The 26673-nt window shown below is 38.6% G+C and overlaps 1 protein-coding gene across 1 annotated transcript in view; it reads right to left on the bottom strand.

The window, feature by feature from the left end:
- The window catches only part of SKAP1 (src kinase associated phosphoprotein 1), a 328733-nt gene that overhangs the window by 271128 nt on the left and 30932 nt on the right, over positions 1-26673 (bottom strand). The window contains exon 2 of the mRNA XM_055132038.1: positions 23928-24033. Coding sequence (XP_054988013.1) covers positions 23928-24033 — 106 coding nt within the window. The remainder of the gene's footprint in view (positions 1-23927; positions 24034-26673) is intronic.

The following is a 26673-nucleotide window of genomic DNA, read 5'->3' as shown; positions in this document are numbered from 1 at the left end:
AGACTCTAGAAAGGAGGCTTCTATCAGCAGGCACTTCGTGAGTTAGAACAAATTATTAACATCTTCAAAAACTCCTATTCTGGTATTCTGGGGCCGGAGCGATAGCACAGCGGGTAGGACGTTTGCCTTGCACGCGGCCGACCCAGGTTCAATCCCCGGCATCCCATATGGTCCCCCAAGCACCGCCAGGAGTAATTCCTGAGTGCAAAGCCAGGAGTAACCCCTGAGCATCGCTGGGTATGACCCAAAAAGCAAAAAAAAAAAAAAAGAAAACTCCTATTCTATCTGTATACTTTCTTCCAGCTGAAAACAGAGATACAGAAATTTAGAATCATTTAAAGTTAGGTCACAGTTTTGCTTTCAATTTGACCTTTTGGCTAATTATTTGATACTATACCAATATATCATTCTTACCCATTCTTTGTATAGTACCCATTGCAGTCATAATTTCACCCCCCCTACAAGTGACCTTGTTATCCAGACCATAAAGAGTGGGAGTGCCTTTGAAGACTTATGACTGTGTAATCAACAGTATGGATGCAACAACAGAGGTCAGGCATCCTAGCAGTTCAATCACAACCAACCAGTAAAGACAGAATTTACCTGATCTAATGTGGGACCAAGATATCCCGTTCTGTCCCAATTCAACAGATTTTCCTGAATCAAAAACATTTCTAGGTGGAAGCTTGTTACGAGTGGGGGGAAAGAGGAGATGATGGCAACAGTTGGAAATGATCACTATGGTCAAGAATTGAATGCAGTACCTACTTGTATTGCAAACCATAATGACCAAAAGGAAAGAGAGAGAGGGGCTGGAGCAATGGCACAGTGGGTAGGGCATCTGCCTTGCACGCGGCTGACCCGGGTTGATTCCCAGCATCCCATATGGTTCCCCGAGCACCGCTAGGAGTAATTCCTGAATGCATGAGAGAGACACACAGAGAGAAAGAATGTCTGCCATAGAGGCAGACTGGAGGTAGGGGGTAGAAGGAGGGAAGTTGGGGAAATTGGTGGTAAGAAATGTAGACTGGTGAAGGGACAGGTGTTGGAACACTGTATGACTAAAATCCAATCATGGACAACTTTTTAACTTTACCTCATGATGATTTAATAATAATAAACATCTCCAGGGATAGAGAGATAGTACAGTCTGTAGGCACTTGCCTTGCATGCCACCAACCCAGGTTCAATCCTAATCATCCCTTATGATCCCCTGCGCACCACCAGTAGTAATTCCTGAGTTCAGCGCCAGGAGTAACCCTTCAGCATCACAGGGGATGACCCAAAATCCAAACAGAAAAAAAAATAAAAAGAAAAGAAACATCTCTAGATGTTTTCAGGCAACATAAAAGAATGCACATGAGACAGTAGGAAAACATTAGGTGAAAAAAAAAATTAAGACATCTTATTTTGATCAGATTTGTTTCTTCAACCTGGGAGTTAACTAAATTGAAATGCTTCCTGCTAGTAAGGTTTTCCTGTCAATTACCTTTAGTCATAGTAGGAGATATACGATATCCTCATTATCTCAACCAACATCTTCTATTCACATCTCCCAGTTAAATCCTTCTTACTGCATTGGTTCTCCTTCACTATTAAAAAAAAACAATACTTTTTTGGTCCTGATATGAGGAATATTCTTATTAAAATACAAATTCCCAGAGTCTGTCCCAGATCTACCAAATTAGCATCTCCAGGAAACTGTATTTGGAGTTTGTTGTTGTAGTGGTGGTGCCAGGTATCAAACCTAGTTTTATGCATGCAAGTCATGTGCTTTACTGCTAAGCCACATCCTCATACAAAACTTCTGCTTTTAACAAGATCTCCGGGTAATTCACAAGATGCAGCAAAGCTGGTACATAAAATAAAGGAAATAGGTATTTTATTAATGGTTTTATGTAAAGCACAGTCTTAACATGCAGTCTGTTAAAGTAGCCCCCATTTCAAGTATAGAGAATATGTCAAAAGTTCATTTCAAGTTATTCCAATATTGGAATGCATTTTTCTAATGAAACAAAGAAATAGAGGTAACTTTTCTGGGTCAACTTCAAAAATCTATTAAATCTTGTTAATAGATATGAAATATAGTAACTATAATCTTTAATTTACAAAGCAATCATGTTTCAAAAGTAGAAGAATAAATTCAAGTGCTAGAAAGCATTTTCCCATACACATAAAGGTTCTAAAAAATAAGCAGATTGTTTGGCTATTCAAAAAAGCTTATGGAGGGACTGGAGTGATAGCACAGCAGGTAGGGCATTTGCCTTGCACACGGCCGACTCGGGTTCAATTCCCAGCATCCCATATGGTCCCCTGAGCATCTCCAGGAGTAATTTCTGAGTGCAGAGCCAGGAGTGACCCCTGTGCACCACAGGGTGTGACCCAAAAAGAAAAAAAAAGCTTATGGAACTCATAATATACCAAAGTCAACTCTAGAACCAAGGACATAAATGAGTTCAAGGAAGAGATAATGGAAAAGATTGATTTATCTTCCTTCTCTGGGTATAGGGAACATAGGCAACCTTTGACATTCTAATCCTCCCTTTTCAACCATCTCCTACTTCCTAGTGGCTTCAGCCCAGGGGATAAAACTTCACATGATATCCAAACTCCCTCCTAAAGCACAGTTTACCCTCCTTGCCCTGAGCTTCACTCTTCTAAATTACCTACCTCTCTCTCTTCCCAGTCAAAATTCTTATTTCATGATTTGATCTTGCCTTATCTATTTCTCATTATTCCCTTACATCCAATTTTTAAAAATCACCCTTTGGTTTCTAAACATGGTCATTTATCTCATCCTTTGCTATTTTTGTGTGCACTGAATCTCATCACAAATTCACCTACCTTTCCATTCCATAATCTAACCATGATGGCACCTCATCCATGAAGTCTTCTTACAGTCTACTAACCAGAATGATTTCTTTCTCTGGGATTTCACAGTTCAATCTATGTGTAACTCTTCTAAAGCTCTAATCACAATTTATCTTGAATTATACTTATTTTATATGCTTCTACATTTTTTCCATTTTGGTTGTAGGTTTTTTGAAATTTGGTATCTAATATATAACACGTATAAGACACACTATTATATGTATAACAATAATCCTACAAGATGGGGTCATATCATATAATTATTTAGTTTATGTTACTCAAATCGATGAATGTTAGATTAGAGTCTTATAACTTAATTTTGAGTAACATGTTACTGGCTTTTGGCCTCATTTGCCTGGAGTAACATGTTACTGGCTTTCGGCCTCATCTGCCTGACACCGAAAGTCAGTAACATGTTACTCAAAAATAAGTTATAAGACTCTAGAGCCTATTAAGTGTCTTCTGTACATAGTAACATGCTGAATAAAGAATTCTCGAGTGAATTAATAACTTAAGTGGATTATTCATTTTTTTATGAAAACACTGACCCTCAGTTCGAGTGCTAAATCAACAGTCATACTATCCGGGTTTATATCCCAATTTCAGAATCTAACAGCTGTATATCCTGATACAATCTGATTAACTCACCTGTTAAGTAAAGATTATAACAGAATCTACCTCACATACCTGTTGTGAGAAGTAAAAAAAGTTCATTTGTGTTAAATTCCTTGACACCTGACCTGACACATGATTCCAGTGCGATGAATACCATCTGTGGTTATTGTTCTTAAATTGCAGAGGTAAAGCCCTCTAATAAAATGATCCCACTGGTGGTGAGGGTGCAGAGGCCAGTCCCCAGTGATGCTTTAGCCAGGTGGTGGAGTGCTTAGGACTGGGAGCCACTATTGCTACTCAGGAAGCACTGGGGGTGGTTAGCACCAGGGCTATACCCAACAGTATTCAGGGAACCACGAAGCCCAGGATCAAACTCAGGATTATACAAATGTAAGGCATGTGCTTCGCCACTTAATCACAACCCCCTGACCCTCCATTATTTAAAAACCCTCATTTACCTAGCACTGTTATTGCCTGTACTACAAACTTATTCATCACTGAATTTCCTTACCACCTGTCATCTTAATAAAATATTCAAAGGAAACCATTCAGTAGGTTAATGCATATAATTATATAATTAAGTTTCTTAATACTCTATGTATTTTATGGGCCCAGCATGCTTCCGCTGAGCTACTCGCAAACTCGTATTTTAAAAGTAGATGATGATTTTACTCATATGCAGAATATAAAGAAACAAACTAATAAACAAAACAAAACAAAAACTACTAGATTAAAATAACAAAAGGATAATTTTCAGATGGGACAGGGAGTATGTGTTTGGGTAAAAAGATCAAGTATATGGTGTTAAACAGAAAATGGACTTTTGATCATAATGTAATTGATATTTAAGCTGAATCAGAACTCTGATTATCTGAAACCTACATTTTAAACCAATGCTACATCAATTTAAAAAATTAGTTTTAGGAACTGGGATGTGACTCAAAGGTAGACACATGTGCCTTGCATGAGTGAAGCCCTTAAGTCCAAATTAAATAAATAATAAAATAAGGTGACGATCCTAAATAAATCTCTCAATGGTGAAACTGCAGATAGGAAACAAATTGAAATCTTTCAGACATCCTAGGCAATTCTCTGTGGCCAGTGTGCTCCATGCTGGCTCTGTCCACGAGTGTGGTCAGTCTGTGGTCGAAGAACTCCATGGAAAATAGGGATATGTGACATTGTCTTGATTGCCTGGCACCCAGCCCAAGACAGAGCAAACAAACAGCCAATACATGTTTGTTAAGTAAATTAACTGCTTCCGCTGTGTAATCCTCGCCCTGCTTTTAGTTGATCCCATTTCTCTTTATGACCAACATAAAAATCAATCATGGTGACTGATGTTTTGAGAAGGAGGAAGTGAATCGTTTACTCAAGCATCATCACTTTAGAAAACTAGACCCATAAATACAAATGTTTTACTAAATAGTCACACAAAATGTGATAATCCTTTTCTAATGAAGAATTCATCCTGTGTCAGTTCAGTATGGCTCAAAGGGTTATATATAAGAAACGGACATTGTTCCAGTCAGTGATATCTCATCTAGTGAAGTCCTTGAGAATGAACTTCCTTTTTTCTGAGAGAAATTGAGAAAAGTCATTATAAATCACTCAGAAGACTGCTGCATTTTATATGGATTTTATATGGATCAAAAGATAATATCACTTTTGTGTGCATGCTTGTGTGTGTGTGTGTGTGTGTGTGTGTGTGTGTGTGTGTGTGTGTGAGTCTTTAGGCACAAAATAAAGCACCTCTGGTACTGCTGCTTACTTGACTACCTAAGACTACATGGCACAAAAACCTAATTTCCTAATTCCACATTTCCTTTCCCCTCAGTGCTAATTCCCTTCTCACCTGAAAGCCAAAAACTCTTTGGCTTTTAAATTTCTGCCCCTTTAAAAAACAAACTTTAAATAAAGTAAGAAAATACCAAAATAAAAAAGAGAGAAATAAAAAATCATTCAAACTATACTTATCAGAGATTGTCATTAATGTCTTTGGTAATTTACTTATGCTATTTATTTTGATAAGTTATTATATCCTTAGGTTCCTTAGTAAAATGCCTGAAAATGTTTTGTATATAATCTATAAATGTAATATATCATACATTATATAATATATGAAATTTATTTTATAAGAAAATGTTTATATTATATATAGCACTGTAGCACTGTCGTCCCGTTATTCATTGATTTGTTCCAGCGGGCACCAGTAACGTCTCCATTGTGAGACTTGTGGTTACTGTTTTTGGCATATCAAATATGCCACAGGGAGCTTGCCAGGCTCTGCCTTGTGGGTGGGATACTCTCAGTAGCTTGCTGGGTTCTCTGAGAGGGATGGAGAAATCAAATCCAGGTCAGCCGCATGCAAGGCAGAAGCCCTACCCAGTGTGCTATCGCTCCATTCTGCCCTTTTTTGCTTATAGTATATACTTTATTGTTTGCAAAAATAAATCTTCTCAAAAAAAATAGAAAAAGAAAAAGAAATCTTCTCTAGTGTGAGTAACAAAATTATTTTTCTTAAGTTTGCCCTTTCAGCAGAAGGGAGGAGCAGACTAAACTGGACAGGAAAAAACTTGAGGCAGTGAGCCAGTAAAGAGAACTCCATAATGCACCGAGCAAGAGAGACTTTATGAAGGCTGAAGTTAAGCCAGGGACAAAGGAGAAGAGAGACTTCAGATAGATAGGCTTGTAAAAGATCTGGGGATAACAGAGAAAAGTCGGGAATGATTCCAAAGATTTAATCTTGGGAGCCTGGGTCCAGGGAAAGCAATATTAGACTTTATTAGACTTTAGGAGAGAAAAAAAATTTTTTTTAATTCAGGGGCTGGAGCAAAATTTCAGGGATAGGGCATTTGCCTTGCACACAGCCATATGGAACACCCAGCATTCCATATAACTCCCTGAACACCTCCAGGAGTAATTCCCGACTGCAGAGTCAGGAGTAACCCCTGAGCAATGTTGGGTGTGGCCCTAAAACAAAAACAAACAAAATTTTATATTCTTGGCATTCAATCAGTCACTATTCTCTAAGCAACAAAACCAGAAAAGCTTGACTCACAGAGGCTTGTTTAAGAGGCTTAAATAAGCAGTAATTAATTTTTCCTTTAAGACACACTATTATAGAAACAAGTAATTCCCTGGTTGATCCCAGGGCTCAAAAATGGTGCGAGGATTTGGGTTCCTCCCAAATTTCTATTCTAGAACCTCAGAGCAGAGTCAAGGTTTGCTTTTGGAGGGGAGGGGGTCACATCTGGCGATGCACAGGGGTTACTCCTGGCTCTGCACTCAGGAATGACCCCTGGCGGTGCCCAGGGGGACCATATGGAATGCTGGGAACTGAACCCAGGTCGGCCGTGTGCAAGGCAAATGCCCTGCCCACTGTGCTATTGCTCCAGCCCCCAGAGTCAGGTTTTGAAGTGGCTGTTGTGTTTTGATGAATGTCTCTCTCCCAAGCACATGACCATTCTGAGAAAGTGTAACATGTCCTCTTGCATTTCTCTGGGATAAGTTTTTGTCTAAACTCTAGAGCAACCACAGGGGAAACAGAATTACTTACTGATCAAGCTTTATCCCTGGGCTGTGGAGTTCCATCTCCAAGCAAGAATGGGAGTGAGGCTCTGGGAGGCAACCAGCAGCATCTGCACCAGCTTCACGAAGGGTCAAGGTATCTCTAAAATACCTAAAGGAGCTACCCAGCGTGCAGTCTGGTGCAGAGGAGAACTACAGTTGGGCTAGAGACCTGGGAGTCACCATGTACAGAGGAAGCTGTAGAGTTACAGAACTAGGCAACAACCTAAGAAGGAAGTAGTAAAGGCAAACTTGGGGGATAACAGTGAAGAGAAAAATGAACTTAAGCAAGGGCCTCAACAAAGAATAAAAATCTCACAGACAAAGGAAAACACAGATTGTCATCATGGCAATCATCTAAAGAAGAGGTTTTCAATTTTTCTTAAGGACAAGGAAGCAATCAACAGTGTTGCCTGCTACTGACGACCAAGTAAGACTAAGAGAGACAGTCTCACCTGGATGTTGAGCCAAAGACTTACTGATATACTTGGGCAAGAGTAACTGGATAGGAGCAGAGGCTCGATTATAGGAGACTGAAGAGTGATCAGAGAAGAGGGAACAGAATGGCTAGTCTAGGCTTTATTTCAAGAAGTAGGTATATTTAAAAAAAGGAGAGAGAGATTGAACATAGGTCAAGAGGAAATCACTACATAGGATATAAGGTTTTTCTTTATATTTGGGGAGATCTCCGCATAATTCTTTGATGAATGGAAATATATAATAGAGAGAGAAAAGCTAACTTTAAGAAAAAGATGGTCTCTGGTGGGCAGTGGCAATAGTGATGCAAAGATAACAGCTGTAAGTTGATGCTTCAACGTCAAATAGTGTAAGGAAAGACCCTGGCCTCAAATGATGACAGAGGGACAGAAAATTGTAAATCCACACAGACAAATCTCATAAGGGGAGAGGTTTTAGACCAGATTAAATAGTACAAGTCTAGAAGTGGCAGCAAGGAGCTTGAAGAATGCCAGAAGCACTCCTGGTAAATGAGAGCAAATTCTATTTAAGATGACTACAAGCAAAACAGAGTCCTGTGGGAGAATCCCATTTTACTCAAGCACAGATGGAGAAAAGAGGTGGAGTATGTAGTGTAGTCTGGCTGTGATAGCACACGGGTTCCAAGGAACACCAGGGAAAGGATTCAAAGAGAAGACATCTGAATATGCACATAGTGGAAACACAATACAGAAGAAGAATGGAGAGCAAAGACAGAGGGCTGGTCTGGGGAACAAAAGTGGCTGGTATGACTGGCATCTATACTCTGCCAGAACTCCGATAATGGTCAACAGGCCTGGGCCCCTGTATTAGGATTACAGATAGAACGTGAAAGAAATGTTCTCATAGGGGACATTTGAAGAAACAGATAACATCTTAACAAATTTATGCTGCTAGAAAAATTATACAAATAGTAAATTTCCTTATAAAGACAGTCTTTTGGTCTAAGGTTTAGCTTAGGATGGAAAAACATATTTATAATAGTCCCTCTCCTTCTTGTTTCATTCATCTCACACTATTTTTTTTGGGGGGGTGTCATACCTGGCAATGCACAGGGGTTACTCCTGGCTCTGCACTCAGGAATTACTCCTGGCAGTGCTCAGGGGACCATATGGGATGCTGGGAATCGAACCCAGGTCGGCTGCATGCAAGGCAAACACCCTACCCGCTAAGCTATCGCTCCAGCCCCCATATCACACTATTGAGCTCATTGCATATCCCTACATATTACTAGAAAGTTTTTAAAATCAAAATTTAAGGTTATGTGTTATAAATATATTCTGAGTTCTAAGAAACTAAATTTGAAATGAACTGAAAAGTATCTATGTGCTAGGGCAGTACTTCTCACATGCCGATGTGTATACAATTAACCTTGAAATACTGTTAAAATGCAGATTTAATTCACTAGGTCTGATGCAATGGAGTATGGGATTCTAGGTTACTAAGAAAAAATTTCAGGAAATGTTGATATTGCTTGTTCATGATCTAGATTTGAAATACCAAGGAGTAAGACTCCACACAAAAGAATCCTTGTAGTACCCTTTCTATTTACACAGTCCTATAAAGTCCTGAGACTCTTTCATCCTTACTAACTCTTATAGCTATGCATTTTTCTAATTAAAAAAAGAGTGTGGAAGACTCATCTGCCTTTGCATTATAACGAACAATATGAAATAAATTTGTTTGTGCCTACAAGGGGACTCACTGGAGTGGTTGACATTGGTGGAGTGAAGGTCACACTGATAGTGGGATTGGTGTTGAAACATTAATAACTGCAATATAAACAACTTGGTAAATCACGGTGTTAAAATAATTTTTTTAATTTTTAAAAAGAGGGTGGAATAGGGTTAGAAACCTCAGGTGGAGGGCTATTTTTTTCCCTAAGCAACTATTAACTACACACACTGCTTTCATAAACATGTCAAATATCTATCTTGTATGATTAAATACTTCTAAAAAAAACTCTAATATTTCAAACAGGGCATCTAAATATTCAGCAAAAGAATAAAAGACTGGGAACAGCAATTAATTCCAGTTATGCCATATGGCAGTATACAACACTGGCCGGAACCTGAAAACTCAATTTCACAAGAGTCTTACTTATTCTGAATTTTAATCATTTTAGGATCAGCAAACATATGCTTACCAACCTGCTCCATTTACACAAAATTCTGAAGAATAATCACACTGCACACTCAAAAATGATTGGTTTTTCCCAAATGGACTTAAAATTTCTCTCCTACCAGATTCTCAAAATAAAGTAACTGCTGACAGTCACTTTAGTCTCCCTGCTAACTACAAAATTCAAACAATTCTTTTAATGAACAGCACTGCTTGCTTGTTCACCATCTTCATTGCCAGTTCACAATTTTGCTTACAATTTTCTTCAGTTCTGTATTCCTCCGCTCTGGAGGCTGAGGGGTCAGGTGTGGGTCTGTGAATTCTGTCCATCAGCTTGTCCCTTCTGAGACCATCATCCTACCACTCTCCACATTTCACTTCTGTCCAGAATGAAGACATTATCATTCTCAATATATACTCTATCCCCTGTACTCGTAGAGCTAAGATACTTTCATCTCCTGTACATCTAATAATTTCAAGATAAGGACAGAAAAATCAGTTCTTGTTCTGTGAACTTTTGTCTCTGGTGCTTGAGAGACTATCCTAATATCCCCTGAACATGTTTTAGTGATAACATTTACTGCACTAGGGCCAAAATGATTTTCTGCCACTTTCAATTCTAGTTCAATAAAAGAATAAGAGCTTTGTTTCTAACCTCTGTCATTTTTAATACCATAAAATGATTTAAAAAATGTAAAATTGAGTTCCATTTCCTACTGGACTACCAATCTCATATTAGCTTTCCTTTTATCAAATTTATGAGAAAAGTCAGAAATTGCCTTCCTAAAAAAAAAATAAAAATTTCAGAATCTCCTGGGCAGAATGTTTGAATTGAATTTCAGCTCTCAATAATTGCTGGTCTCGAAGTTTTAAAGAAGTATAAAAGTTGGGTACTTAAAGTTAGTTATGTCAGAAATAGCAAATCATAGGATTACTCCTTCATCCGCTATCATTCGAAAATATGTCACTCCTAGAAATGTCATTCTTAGAAAATTATCATCCTGAAAAATAACAAATATGTTTATTACAATTCCTATTAAGGAAGTCTATGGCTTTCTGGATTCACAATTAAAGAAGTTCATGTTTCCTAAAATGCAGTCAAACAAATTACATTTTTATATTTCATTATGAATATTTTCAAATATGCATAAATCTTGAAAAGAACATAGATATATGCCCACAACCCAGATTCACATTTTGGCATATTTGCTTTGTCTTATATATACTCAGCCAGGCACCCTTCCACCTTATTTTTTTATATTATGACATTCATGTTATTTTGATTCATTTTGATATCAAAATTGCAGATATTAGTATATTAATAAGCATTAAACACTTCAGCATACATACAAGAGGAAGCAAACTTTAATATGGGTTTAAAGTTCTTTCAAACAATATTTTTAAAGATAACTATTCTTTTTTCTAATAGTATAACTAACCAAATTAAACAACCAATGAACAATTCTGCATCTTAAAATTCCTAATCTTTTATTTATTCTGTTACTTTGATTAATTTATTATATCTCAGTTCTTACAACAAAGGTTCTTGGTAGAAACCAGAAAAGGTTTCAATTACCCAATTATTAGGTAGACCCATGATTCTATCAGAATTCATAAATGAAAGACACTCACAATACAACGTAAAGAAATATCTAAATGGGGATTATGTGGCATGAAATTTTCTGTAAGTGATAATGAGAACCTTAACAAGGCCTACAAATTCAAGAGGGAACACGAGTTTGGACATTTAATTACAATGCATCTTAGTCTGCAAACCACACTGTAGCTATGATAAAAACAATCTAAAACTGGACGACTGAAGAAGATTGGGTCACTCCAAGTGGGAATTTTTAACAAAGCACCAGCAACAAATTGGAATTCTCTCAGCCTTGCAAAGCAGTGGTTTTACTGGTTTGTAAACTCTCCACTAATTGACTATGGTAAGAACTGCCCCAGGGATTGCAGTCCCTTCCTTTATGAGCTGTTTGTTCCCCTACACTGATTTTTTTTTCTTTCAGAAAATTGGCCCTAGAAGGGGCATGCTTTGAAGCCTGAAGAATCAAAGCTACTGCAAAGTACTGCTGAGAGTTTTGAAAGCAATATTAAGAAACTCCATTGGACCTGGGGCGATAGTCTCAGATCTTCCTGAACAGGTCAGTGGTGGGTCTGTAAAAGATTCCCACAGCATAGGAGGTGGTGACATCCTGTGTAAATCAAAAACAAAAACCCTAAGATATCTCATTTCCATTTTAAATGCATGGGGGTTAAATATGGATATATAGCATTTGAGAAGTTCCTGTGGGATTGTCACCCCCCCTCCCCACACGTCCCCATCTTCTCTGAGTCCTTTGCTGAGCATAAGTAGGACCACATTTCATTATCAACCCTGCTAGCGCTGCACTTCAGGGAGACTAGATGAGGCTACACAGTGGGGGGAAAGATCCAGCTTCCAGAGAAGAAATGACTCACATGGTGTGAGTATAAAAAGCCATTTTAGGCCCAACTCATTTTCAATAGACTCGTGAAATAAAATAAAATCCAAAAGAAATGCAGTTTTTGGCATCATTTTCCAAATTAAAAACAAAACCCCCCCTGCAGCTACATCATATAGGAACTCAAATAAAGGTTTCAAGATCTGGTTGGCAATGCTTGAGTTTTTATAACACTTAGGGATAAATTCCAAATAATATTTGGGAGGCAACTTAAAAAGGAAACACAAGATTAAAATTAGGGGATTCTGTATAAATCACTAGTCATTACAGAAATAACAGAACAGAATTTGGCTCCTGATAGCTGACCTATCTTGCAAATCTCTCCCATTTGCATTGATTTAACTGTAATATAGAGTTAAACAAAGTGTGTCTACATTATAAATAAAAGAAAGCCAAGGGTATGGTGCTGCCAGCAGGTAAACCTGTACCTGTGGGGCGAGTGCATCAGCAGCTTGATGATGCCTTCAGACTTCCAGATACCTCAAAATTGCTGCTGCGCCTTTGGCCAGACCCCAACAACTTGGGGCCAAGTTTACCAAGAATTAAACGACCAAAAGCTAGGTATGTGAGAGACACACCCACAAACCACCTCCCGCTCCACTATATGCTCTCATTTATTAGCCTTATTTCAGAGACCCATAAATCTCGAAAAAGATCAAAAGATGCAGTTAGGACCTGTAGTGCAGAGGTAGGTGGGAACCCATGACTGAAAGCCCCAGGCTCCCTTGGATCAGGACTCAGCCTCCTTCCCCCAGGTCCCCAGTTTTCCAGTAGCTTGGCAATCACATCCACAAACTGCCCCTGGTGTTAGGTAATCTCATCAATGACCAAGACTCAGAGACTATAAGCTAAAGTTCCCAGAAGAGAATGACACCAAATTTCCTGGACATTATATTCTATCCATAACAAGGAATACAAAACAAATCATCTAGCATTGCCTTTTTTGGCAGGTTTGAGGGGTGGTGAAACTGGTGTCGAAATACCAAATGTAACCAAAGTAGAGAAAGAGTATGGGGGAAATTGTCTGCCACGCAAGCAGGGGAAGGGTTGGAACAAGGTGGGGGTGGATAATACTGGGGATTTTGGTGGTGGAAAGTGTGCACTGGTGAAGGGATGGGTATTTGATGATTATATGACTGAAGCTCAAACATGAAAGCTTTGCAGCTGTATCTCACGGTGAATCAAAAAGGGGGGAAATAATAATAAAATAATAAAATAAAGTTAACATTCAGAATAGAATAAAAAACCAAGTAATGTGGAGTTTATGCCCAATTCAATCAGTTAATGATGGCTGAATAAATAGCAGTACTCCTACATTATTTAAAAAAAAGAAAGAAAGAAAGAAAGAAAGAAAATTTGAGAAAACCAGAGGCTGAAGAGATAAAACATTGTCTCTTTCCTTACATGTGGCTGTCCCTTATTTAATCCCCAGGACCAAAAATGGTCCTGAGAACTGTCAGGAGTCACCCCTGAGCACTAAGCCAGGTATAAGTTCTAAGCAGCCCCAGATGTGGCCCAAACCCCTCCAGGAAGGAACGGAGAGAAGGGAGAAGGGAGAAATGGAGGGAAGGAAGGAGGGAGGGAGGGAGGAGGAGGGAGGGAGAGAGGAAGGAAGGGAGGGAGAGAGGAAGGAAGGAAGGAAGGAAGGAAGGAAGGAAGGAAGGAAGGAAGGAAGGAAGGAAGGAAGGAAGGAAGGAAGGAAGGAAGGAAGGAAAAGAGGGTGGGAGGGGCGAAGGGAGAGAGGGAAGAGGGAGGAAGGGAGGGAGGAAGAAAGGAAGGGAGGGAGGGAGGAAAAAAGGGAGGAAGGAAGGAAGGAAGGAAGGAAGGAAGGAAGGAAGGAAGGAAGGAAGGAAGGAAGGAAGGAAGGAAGGAAGGAAGGAAGGAAGGAAGGAAGGAAGGAAGGGGGGAGGGAGGAAATTTGAGAATACTTCAATCAGAATTCCCTATGTCAAAGTTCCTAGAGATCACAAATAGGTCAATGCAGCGGCTTATTTTTATGGACTTTCTAAAAGAGAAAATGAGATGATCTGAGGTGTTCAAGTCCAGCTTAAGTGGACTTTAAAATACAGCCAAATACAAAGCAATCCTAAGAAAACAAAAGAAAATGAGATTATGGCATTCTCCAACTTTGGATTGAACTACAAAGTTATAATAATCAAAACTTTATGGTACTGAAACAAAGATAGACCTGCAGACCAATAGAACAGAATTGAGAGTCCTCAATTAAATCACCAGATATATGGCCAGCTAATCCATGACTAAAAGGAGCTAAATATGTGAAGTGGAGCAAAGAAAATCTCTTAAAAAAACTGGAGAGCCACATGTAAAAATAAATAAATAAAACTATACCTCATGGTCCTGACTATACCTCACATTCTTCACAAAATTAAACTCAGAGTTGATTAATGATCAGATTAGAGCAATAAAATACATTGAAGAAAACATTGACAGAACTTTCCAGGAAATTGACCATAGAGGAATATTCAGCAACACGATCACAGTGGAAATGATAACAAAACCAAAAATAAACAAATGGAATTACATCAAATTAAAAATTTCTGCACATAAAAAGAAACTCAGGCTCCAATAAAAAGACACCTAACAGAATGGGAGAAACAGAATGGAAAGAATTTTCACACAATCCTTCTAATAAAGGGTTGATATCGAAGATCTAAAAAACACTCAACTCACCAACAACAAAAAAAAATCCAATGATCCCATCGATGAATGGGGTAAGGAGATGAATAAACATTTCTCCAAAGAAGACATATGGATGGTCAATAGGCATATTAAAAATGCTCATCATCATTCATAATTAGAGAAATGAAAATCAAAACAACAATGAAATATCATCTCATGTCTGTCAGGATGATGTCTATCAAAAAGCCTGGAAATAACCAGTGTTAGTGAGGTCTGGTAAGAAAGGAACTATAATCCACTTTTGGTGGGACATGTCAGCTAGTTCAACCTCTGTAGAAAACAATATGTAGGTGTCTAAAAATAAAACAAAACACAAATAACACTCCCATATGACCCAGCAGTAAGCAGTATCACTTCACTTCTTGGCATCTGCCCTCAAAACAAAGACATTAATTCAAAAGTACATTTGCACACCTATGTTCATCACTACACTTAGTATAACAGCCAAGATACAGAAACAATCCAAATGCCCAACTACAGATTAATGGATCAAGAAGTTGTTTGAATTTTCCATGGCATTGAAGCTAAAAGCATCTTCAAGGATGAAACATCACTAACCAAGCGAGTAAAAGCAAAGATAAGAAAATGGGACTATATTAAATTAAGCTTCTGCACCTAAAAGGAAACAATGACCAAAATACCAAAACAGTCCACGAAATTTAAAGAACTTTTTACCCAACACTCATCTGATAAGGGGCTAATATCTAAGATATATAAGGCACTGGTAGAACTTTTCAAGCATTAAACATCCAACCACATCAAAAATGGGGAGAAGAGATTAATAGAAGCTTCCTCAAAGTAGAAATACGAATGATCAAAAGATACATGAAAAAATTCTCTGCATCACTCTCACTAATCATCAGGGAGATGGAAATCAAAACAATGATGAGATATCATCTCATGCCACAGAAACTGGCATAAAAGAATAAGAATAACCAGGGCTGGCGTGGACTCAGGGAGAAAGGGACTCTCATTCCCTGCTGGTGGGAATGCCGACTGAACCAGTTTTTGTGGAAAACAATATGAAGAGTCTTCAAAAAATACTATTCAAGGGGCTGGAGTGATAGCATGGCGGGTAGGATGTTTGCCTTGCACGCGGCCGACCTGGATTCGATTCCCAGCATCCCATCTGGTCCCCTGAGCACCGCCAGGGGTAATTCCTGAATGCAGAGCCAGGAGTAACCCCTGTGCATCGCTGGGTGTGACCCAAAAGGAAAAAAAAATACTACTCACAATAGCCAGAATCTGTAAACAATCCAAGTGCCTGAGAACAGATGAGGGGATAAAGATACTATGGTACCTCTACACAATGAAATACTATGCAGTTGTTTAGTAAAATGAGGTCAGGAAATTTGCTTATACATGGATTGACATGGAGAGTATCATGCTGATGAGTCAGGGGAAGAAGGATAGACAGAATTATCACACTCATTTGCAGGATATAAACAACATAGTATAAGAATAATACCAGACAACAGAAACAAGGTCCAGGAGGGCTTGTCCATGGTAGGAAGCTTGCCACAAAGGAGTGGGGACAGGGAGTGCAGTTAAGATAGAGAAGAGAGCACTATAACAATGACAGTTCCAAATGATTACTCTGGACAATAAATGGGTGCTATAGTGAGGTAAAGTGATATGCATGATAACCTTTCAGTAACAGTATTGCAAACCATTGTGCCTAAAATAAAAAAAAAACAGGAGTTGGGGAAGAGAGAGAGAAGGAAAAAAGTGTCTGTCATAGAGGCAGGCTGAGAGGAGCATTGGTGGAAAGAAATGTATACCTGTAAAGGGATTGGTGTTAGAACACTGTATGATTGAAACTTAATCATGAACAATGCTGTAACTGTGTATCTCACAGTGATTCAATTTTTAAAAAGTTCCATACATATATGTGCTATATATACATAGTGGACTACTCTGCAGCTCTAAGAAAGAACAAAATCTTGTAATCTTTAGCAATATGAATGGAACTAAAGAACATCATGCTGAGTGAAGTCAATGAAAAGGAAAATACAGAATGGTCTCTCTTGTATGTAGGACTTAAAGATACACAGCAAAGTAGCAACAAAGCCCAATGCAACATAATAGGAGAACTGATTGACACAATTGAATTGAAGGGGGACAAGAGAGGATGTTAGGGTCTTGAGAGAGGGAAATGAGTATACTGGTGATAATTATGGTGTTAGAATTGGGTACATGAGAAATCATTATTAACAGCATTATAAGCCACAGAATCTCAATTTTAAAATAAAATCATTGTTTTAAAAGTCCAAACAGGGGCTGGAGCCATAGTGCAGTGGGTAGGGCCGACCCAGGTTCAATTCCCAGCATCCCATATGGTCCCCTGAGCACCGCCAGGAGTAATTCCTGAGTGCAAAATCAGGAGCAATCTCTGAGCATCGCTGGGTGTGACCCAAAAAGCAAGAAAAAAAGGGGGGGGCTGGAGTACCCCTGACCTGAACCCAGGTCGGCCACATGCAAGGCAAATGCCCTACCTGCTGTACAATCGCTCCGGCCCCAGAAAAGAATTTTTAAAAAATAAATATGATCTTAAACTTTAAAAGAAAGCTGTATATTTTATGGCTGCTGTGAAAGGATAGACCCTGACTATGAAAGAACACATAATAAAGGGAATTTCCTTTGCACAATAAGCCAAAAGACCAACAGCAGGTAATATTATATTAGTCTTACATACAAAGAATTTCTGACTAAAAAACAAAACTATATCTTCCATTCCAAAATAAATATATCTCCCTAATTCTTAACATAATTGCAAAATATCAACAGATATTTACTGAGTAACAGAAAACTTGCACTGAGGTATAATTAATCAGTTGGCATATACTGATCAGCTTGAGAGTCTCAATGTTATTGTGTTCCTTCCCTTTCTTGGTTAAAGGACAGAAGGCAGGGATATGAGTGAAAAAGAAAGAAATTCGTTATTACATTCAAGATGTGGTCAAACTATTGCTATGACTTTTGAGCCTTTTCAGAGCTCTTTAACTTAGTTTATTCAAGTACCTTCTTTAAAAAAAAATTTATTGAATCATTGTGAGATAGACCCTTACAAAGAACCTTCTTAATCATTTTTTTTTCTTTCCTGCCCTGGCATTGAATCTCTAGGTAGCAAAATGAGCAACAGAAAGAAATTACTATGAACAAACAATCTAAAGTTGTAAATAACGCAAATGATCTAATAGTACATCATACACTATTTCTGTTGATCAGGCATACTTCATTTTAATGTGTTTTGTAGGGAAGTTTTTAAGCTCACAACCAGCCCTCAGGAAAAGTGAAACTCTATATAATTAATGGCAACTTATTTACAGAATACTACTTTTAAACTCTTGCACCTGAGTTCTATCAGACGCTTTGTCCTTGTAGTAACAGTATCTTCTTAGCTTACTCCTGTTTTAAAAGTAAATCTGGGGCAAAAGTGATAGTATAACAGATACAGCATTTTGCCTTGCATGCAGCAAACCAGGGTTTGATTCCAGCACCCCATATGGTACAAAGTCTACCAGAAGTGATCCTTGTGTGCAGAACCAGAAATAAGCCTGAGCATCATCAGGTGTGGCCCCAAATCAAAGCAAAAAATAAAAAAATAGAAGTAAATATATTTTAATCTGAAAAGAAAAAGCTGAAGTTCCTAAATTAGAAATATTTTATATACATAACTATTTCATATTTTATATAGAACTATTTAATAGCCACTCACAATAAAACAAGTTCAAAATACTCTCTAAGCCTTTAAAACTATAAATTATAAATATTTTGAGCCACAAAGCTGTTACATAAAGTTATTTATTTTCATTTCAGTATGTCAAAACTCTTAAGGTCTCTTTTAGGAGCTTCTGCAAGTTTCACAGAAGAAAACAATACAAGTTTGCTTTTTTTTCTTTGACTCTGGCCTTCCCGTCCAACAGTGAACATAAATGCCTAGTTTGCTCCAGACAGGACCATTAAGAATTTATTCCTACCTCTGTAATAAAAATTTACTCTTTACTTCAGCACTTCCCAAATTCTCAAAGTACGTTCACTGTCAAATAGCCTCCTCTGAATCAAACTTTTAAGAAATGCTTGAATGTTTCTCCAAAGACATGCGAAGGCATAAGAACACCATCACAAGTCTGAGTATAGATCATGCCTGCTTCATTCCAGGTGTCTCACATCTGGCGCTGATCCTGCAGTGACCATGTCATAAAACAGGAGGGGCCCCTGCCTAGCTCTCATCCTAATCATTCTCTAAAGAAATCAATGAAAACTTGGATTTTGAATATGAAAGCTGTTAATTTTTAGGAAGAAACTTTGAGGAGGCAATTTGAAAAAAAGCAATGAACAACACAGTTCAGGACATCAAATATCACAACAGGCTTCATTTCTTTGGCATCACAGAAATTGCTACTGAGTTTTTAACTTCATCTTACTGGATAATATTATCTTTTGTTGGTAATATGCTAGACCAAAACATTAGTATGTAGGATAGAACTACCTATACTCATTTATTTTTCTTTTAGTTTGGAGGAGAGAAAAGATTTATTTATTTATTTATTTATTTATTGCTTTTTGGGTCACACCTGGCATTACACAGGGGTACTCCTGGCTCTGCACTCAGGAATTACTCCTGGTGGTGCTGGGGGACCATATGGGATGCTGGGAATTGAACCCGGATCAGCCACATGCAAGGCAAACGCCCTATCTGCTGTGCTATCACTCCAGCCCCGATACCCATAACTCTTGACACAACTATCATTTCTGGGGTCAATCACTTTGTACTACAGAATGAAAGCAAATGGTATTTTAGCATTTTTTTCATGGAGTCAGATACTGTAATTTATAGCAGGATCATATGAATGGCAAATATCACTGAATTCTGGGACATCATAAAAATTAGGGCCAAGCCTTAGTTTACCAAGATCTGAGACAGTGTGATTTTTACTTCTTTCCACTAATCATTTGTGAACACTCAACGTCTCTGAAGCAAGGACACAACAAAAACCAAAAGTGTGTGTGTCTGTGTGAACAGTACAATATATGTGTGAAAATCATATATTATATATGTGTGTATAATGCATATAGTACTTACACGTCGCTTCCCCCAGATTATCCTGTTAGAGATTCCTCTTTTGCTGTTTTGTTTGGGGGACATACCCAGTAGATCTTGGGCTTATCCACCTTTGTGCTCAGGAACTACTCTTGGTGGCACTCAGGGAGCTAGATGTGATCCGGGGGAATCAAACCCGGGTCCACCACACAACATGTAAGGCAATGCCCTATCCACTGTACTATTTCTTTGGTCCTAGAGATTTCTAATCTACTGTTCAAATACAACCCTGATATGTTAAATTCTTTTTTTTTTTTTTGCTTTTTGGGTCACACCCGGCAATGCACAGGGGTCATTCCTGGCTCATGCACTCAGGAATTACCCCTGGCGGTGCTCAGGGGACCATATGGGATGCTGGGATTCAAACCCGGGTCGGCCGCGTGCAAGGCAAACGCCCTACCCGCTGTGCTATCACTCCAGCCCCCGTTAAATTCATTTTAGATCATTTCTTATCCCCAAATTTACCAATCCCCTAAACTATCATTTTTAATAAGACTAAAGATAAAACTTTGTAAATGGCTTTCAATAACTCCTTTCATATTAGGTGGCATCTTCACATAAATGCTCGAGTTTGGTAATGCATGTTATCCTTTCCACAGCGAGTTTTCTCGGGGGGGCGGGAGAGGGGAAGATACATATACCACACAACAATAGTAACTGTGATTGTCACCATGCAAGCTTTCAAATTAAATATATGTATCAATATACATAAGGGCATAATGCTGACCAGCCACAAATGCCATAAATGGAGCTATAGCGGTGATATGACTGAAGAAGAGAATTCAGTAAGATAAGTTACATTAATGGGATGATGATTGAATGGGTGAATGGAAGGCAATTTCAAACAGCTTGCCAAAGAAAAGCCTCATTTTTCCATTTTCTTGCATAGTATCTAATTTCTGGCTCCTCATTTCCTCTGTGATTTGATAATTACTAAATTCTAAATAAAGTGTCATCTTTCTTCCAACAAATCAATGAACACAAAGCTCCCATCAGCCACGCAGATGTTTCCTAAAGCTTCTGATTATTTCCTGAATGTCTATCCCACAAACCACACAGCAAGCTCTCTGAGAACAAGGAACACTCTCTATCCCATAACAAAAACAGCTTCTATGTGTGCATGCATATGTATATATGCATTTTAAAGAAGAGTAAGAAGTTTAGCCTGATATCAGTGAGTCACCAAAAAAACACTTTTTTAAAAACCAATTTTGAATTTGGAAATATAGTCCTTTCTAGAAACTATGGTATAAATGTGAAAGCAACCTTCCTCATTGTATATTTGTCTTCACAGATGTGGTAAAATTTTTGTACTATTTGCCACAAATTTATACTAATATTATATATATACAATTATATTTCAGGCATCCCTCTCACTATAAGAAAATTTTAACTAATTCTACCTTTATTCCATATGCTACTCCACAATAATAGATAAACCTGTGAAAATTAAAAACTCTGTCAATTACTAATTAAAATTTCAGGCATATATCTAAGCCCACAATGATGTGCTAAAAAAGTCACATTATGAATAAGTTTGCTTTAAACACTCTTCCAGACTACCAACAATGATAGATATTCTCACTTTTGCTAAAAGCTCCCACCTTCTGCATTCTGTTTGTTTCAATTATTCAGGGCAACCCAGGCTGATAATTACACAGTCCCCAGTTGCTAAGTAAAAGTGATGCTTAATTAGCCAGCAGGAAAAATCGATTAAGATCCAGCAGGGCATCTTGTGAAGTTCTCTCACATTCCTGGAGGGAGTAGATTCTGGCTGTGCCCTTCTTAAGGATAAAATTCTCGATTTCTAAGGAGTCTTGATGTGGTTTTTAAAGTAGAATGGGAAAACAGTCAGACTCACAAATAAAATCCCAGTCATAATCATGTATATACTTTCCCTTTTTAAAGAGAATTCAATCCGTTCTGAATCACACTGCCATCAAGTTGGAAAAGGCTTTCAGGAATGCTCACTTAAAAATTTTAAAGTTAGCTCCAACTCTCATTCAGTTACCATAGTTCAAGCCAAGAGGTGGTTAAGAAATTTGCTGCAATTTTAAACATATTTCTCCCACTCCTAAGCAGGTCACATTATAAACTAAGTAAAGGCATCTTATGGGGAAATAAATCTTAATGAGATGATACTCCAATCCAATCTGAGACTGAAACACTTCAAAATGGTCAAAGAACCAACTAGATAAGCCTAGTTTAAGCTTTCTATAAAGGAAGAAGAGTGGAAATAAAAATCAAGAAAAAAAAGCATGTGGAAAATGAGGTCTAACGTCTTTCCTTTAGTAATTTGAAATAAATATTTAGCTTTTTCCATATTTTAAAAAGTGTTCAATGAAGACAAACATAATAATCTAAAACTTAAAATAATTATACATAATTTAAAGATATCTTCATTTTGTAAGTTACACTGCCTACCTGCAATTTAACCAGTAATCTCCACTAAGTATAAATAACAATGATGGGGATGTGGTGCTGAAACAGTTCGTATATGAAACCCTACTAATAACAGTTTGTAAACCATGGTGTCCAAAATTATTTTTTAAAAAATGAAAGGTATTTGTCATTTTGTTAATGTACATACTATTAAAGTATATTTGATATCCACATTCCACAACCACAGCCATGTAAACTCATCCATTGACCCAGCTTTACAGAATCATAATTAAATCTCAGAAGAGATCAAGCAAGACACAAAAATTTATGGATGCATCAGTCTCTTTGATGAAAACTCTGAGGTGCCTCAGGAGTAGGAGTGGGGGGTGAGCCAAGTCCCCACCTTGCTGAAGCCTTGGCAGCCACACTCAGACCCGCACAGCTGCCACCATAGAAACAGCCCAGCTCCTCACAACTGCCTCACAACTAATCTCTGCAGAGACACCAGGCTGCCAAAAATTCCAGGTACACCGGTCTTCAGGCTGAGAAATCTGAAGTCTTCTAAAGTGGGAGGAGACAGCTTCCCCCATCATTTCCCTGTACTTCAGAAAACCCTGGCAACCATATCCACACCCCACATGGGCTGCCATGTAAATTCATGGTCAAATTGAATATCTTCGAATTTTTGGAGTGCATCACCACATTTGTAGCCCTGCAACACTTTCAAATCTATGATTGTGACAGCACTATTACTATGATGGTGATAGGCAGGAGCACACCAAATTAGATGAAAAAAATAACATAGAAGCCAACTAAGCTCAATAAACAAAAGCAATAACATAGAAAACTCAGCTAGCAACAAATAGCTTAGTAAACCCTCAGACAAGGACTTAATGATCCCATGGTGAGATATACCAACTTTAACAAATTTTACTTTACTAAAGTATTTTTTGATGATTTCATTAACCATTTGGTTGCAACAAAGCAATATAAAATAAATTATTTTGTTCTGCTAAGAGGGAAGGCTTGAGGAGTGTTTGGAAAATTGGGACAATGGTGTAGGAAAGGTCACACTGGTGGTGGGATTGGTGTTGGAATATTGAATGTATATTATAAATGTACCATGAATTTTGTAAACCACAGTGTATATACAGTAACGATAGATCTCATTCCCCTGACTCTGAAAGAGCATCCAATCGTTGGGAAAGATGAGTAAGAAGAGGCTGCTAAAATCTCAGGGCTGAGTGTAATAGAGACGTTACTGGTGCCCACTTGAGTAAATCAAGGAACAATGGGATGACAGTGATATAGTGATATATTGTTTTAAAACTTATGAAGGGGCTGGAGCAATAGCACAGCAGGTAGGGCGTTTGCCTTGCACGTGGCCAACCCTGGGTTTGATTCCCAGCATCCTATATGGTCCCCAAGGCAGGGGTCAGAGTAATTCCTGGGTGCATGAGCCAGGAGTAACCCCTGTGCATTGCTGGGTGTGACCCAATAGCAAAAAAAAATAATAAAAAATAAATTAAAAATTAAAAAAAAACTTATGAAGAATAATGGAACTAATTTAAACAAACCGAGTTTTGATTTGCTGAAAACCTCGTAGAATATGGTCTCTGTGGTCCCTTGCAACAGCACTGAGGTTCTCATTACGTAAACCTTCTGCCAGGAACTCTTCGGAATCTAAAAGAAAGGAAAATTGATTATCAGAAAAGAAAAAAAAAAAAAAAAGAAAAACTAGCCTGGAAATATAGTTCAGAGCATTAGTGTACATCATATGTATGTAAGATGCCTAGGTTAGATGCTCCACATTGCATGGTCCCCCAAGAACCACTGGGAGTGACTACCTAAGTACCTAAGTACTGTGCCAAAAGGAGCCCCTAAGAACCCCCAAGAAGAGAAGAGCAGACAAGATAAAAGAATAGCTACTACATGAAAAGAGAAAGTCTGATTATGAAACATTAGGACTGGGGATATAGTACAGGGTTTAATCCCTTACACCACATGGCTTCCTGAACATTGCTCAGTTTAGCCCTGGAAGACCCTGAAAATCCCAGAGAGTGGCTCCTAGCTCCCTGAGCACTGCTTGAGAGGCATACCCCCAAAAAGAATGAAAAATAGTATTTTCTCCTTAAAAACATCAAAAGTATAGAACAATATGAATTTCTTAATGCTGCAGAACTATGAATGTAATTACAATTAAAATGGTAACTCTTGGGGCCGGAACGATAGCACAGCGGGCAGGGCATTTGCCTTGCATGCGGCCGACCCGGGTTCGATCCCCAGCATCCCATATGGTCCCTCAAGCACTGCCAGGAGTAACTCCTGAGTGCAAAGCCAGGAGTAACCCCTGAGCATTGCTGGGTGTGACCCAAAAAGCAAAAAAGAAAAAAAAAAGTGGTAACTCTTGGGGCTGGAGCAATAGCACAGCAGATAGGGCGTTTGTCTTGCACATGGCTGACCCAGGTTCGATTCCCAGCATCCTACATGGTCCCCTGAGCACGGCCAGGAGTAATTCCTGAGTGCATGAGCCAGGAGTATCCCCTGTACATAGCCATGTATGACTCAAAAAAGCAAAAAAAAAAGTAACTCTTGTCATGTCTAGTTTACCTTTTATATATGCATGTAAAGTGACACATTATGACAGTTCAAGACCTTGCTATGAATTTAAAAAAAGCATTGGCAGGGGTCGGAGTGATAGCTGGTAGAGTATTTGCCTTGCATGCAGCCAACCTGGGTTTGATCTCTGGCACTCCAGATGGTTTTGGGTGCTTGCCTTGCACACAGCCAACTCAGGTCCAATCTCTGACACCACATATAATGCCCTCAGCACTGCCAGGAGTGATTCTTTAGCACCACCAGGTATGATTCCTGGGCATTGACATGTGTGGCCCAAAATCAAACCAACAAAAATTAAATGGGAGGAGGGGAATGTGGAAAGATAGTACAGGAGTTAAGTAACATTGTGTCCAACCTACCATAGTTTAGTTCCTCTCCTGCACAAAATAGTCCCCTGAGCATTGCCAGTATAGCCAAACCTGAAGATTCCATAGCATTATCAGGGTGATCTTAGAGGTACCTAACCCTGCAGGGACCAAATAGCACTGCATCCTCAGCTCTAGCACTGAGTGGTCCAGTTCAGTTGACCAAGAATTGCCTGGGGTGGGGCCCCCATATTCCTTAAGCATTAATTAGGAGACCCCCATCTGCCCCAAATTTTAAAAATAAAAATGTAAATGATGCTAGGGAAATGGCTCAAAGGACTGGAAAACACACTTTGCATAGGAGAAGCCCTGATTCAATTCCTGGCACTACATGATTCTTAAAACACTGCCAGGAATGCACCCTCCCCCCATTCCCCACATCACCTCCCTGGATGCAGCATCATTTCCCTGGATGCAGTACCCAGCATCTATATAGGTAGTCCCTAAAACATTAATTAAAATGGACTTGTCTGGGAAAATCATCAGGTCCATCACACTGTATGGACTTCTCGTTGCTCATCGATTTGCTCGAGCGGGCACCAGTAACATCTCCACTGGGAGACTTGTTGTTACTGTTTTTGGCATATCGAATATACCACGGGTAGCTTGCCAGGCTCTGCTGTGCGGGCAAGATACTCTTGGTAGCATGCCCAGCTCTCTGAGAGGGACGGAGGAATCAAACCCGGGTTGGCCGTGTGCAAGGCAAACGCCCTACCCGCTGTGCTATCGCTCAGGTCCATGTAGTCTATTATAAGTAAAAAATCTCAGACAATGTCAAAAGATAAAATTAATATAATTACTGCTTGAGATATGAAGCTGGAGATAAAAGAGGCATTTAAAACATCCAAGACAGGGGCTGGAGAGTACATCAGGTAAGGCATTTGCTTTGGATATAGCTAACTGAGGTTTGATCCCCAGCAGCTCCTATGGTTCACTGAACACTACCAGGAACTACTCCTGTGTGTAGAGCCAGGAGTAACCCCTCAGCATTGCCAGGTGTGACCCCCCAAAAAAATCCAGAATAGAAAATTTAGAAGAGCAGAATAGCATTAGTTTATATCTAAGTGGAACTCAAATAAACCAACAATCATTTTTATTTATTATGAGGTATAATCCAAAATAGAAATGATCTAGCAAGTACTATAATATATACAGCAAAAATTATGGGAAATGTAATTTAAAGTAACTGGGGAAAAAACAAAAAAAGTTAAAATCACTGAAAAAAAATTTTAATGCCACCACTAATCTGACAGGTTAAGGACACAAAATATATAATTATACAAAGTGCTTATTCAATGCATTTTTTAATTTTATAATAGTCTCATTTCAAAAATTCTGA

The sequence above is a fragment of the Sorex araneus genome, chromosome 3 (genome assembly GCF_027595985.1).
Source record: "Sorex araneus isolate mSorAra2 chromosome 3, mSorAra2.pri, whole genome shotgun sequence".
In the NCBI taxonomy this organism is placed as follows: Eukaryota; Metazoa; Chordata; class Mammalia; order Eulipotyphla; family Soricidae; genus Sorex; species Sorex araneus.
This window is presented reverse-complemented; position numbering and strand designations above follow the sequence as displayed.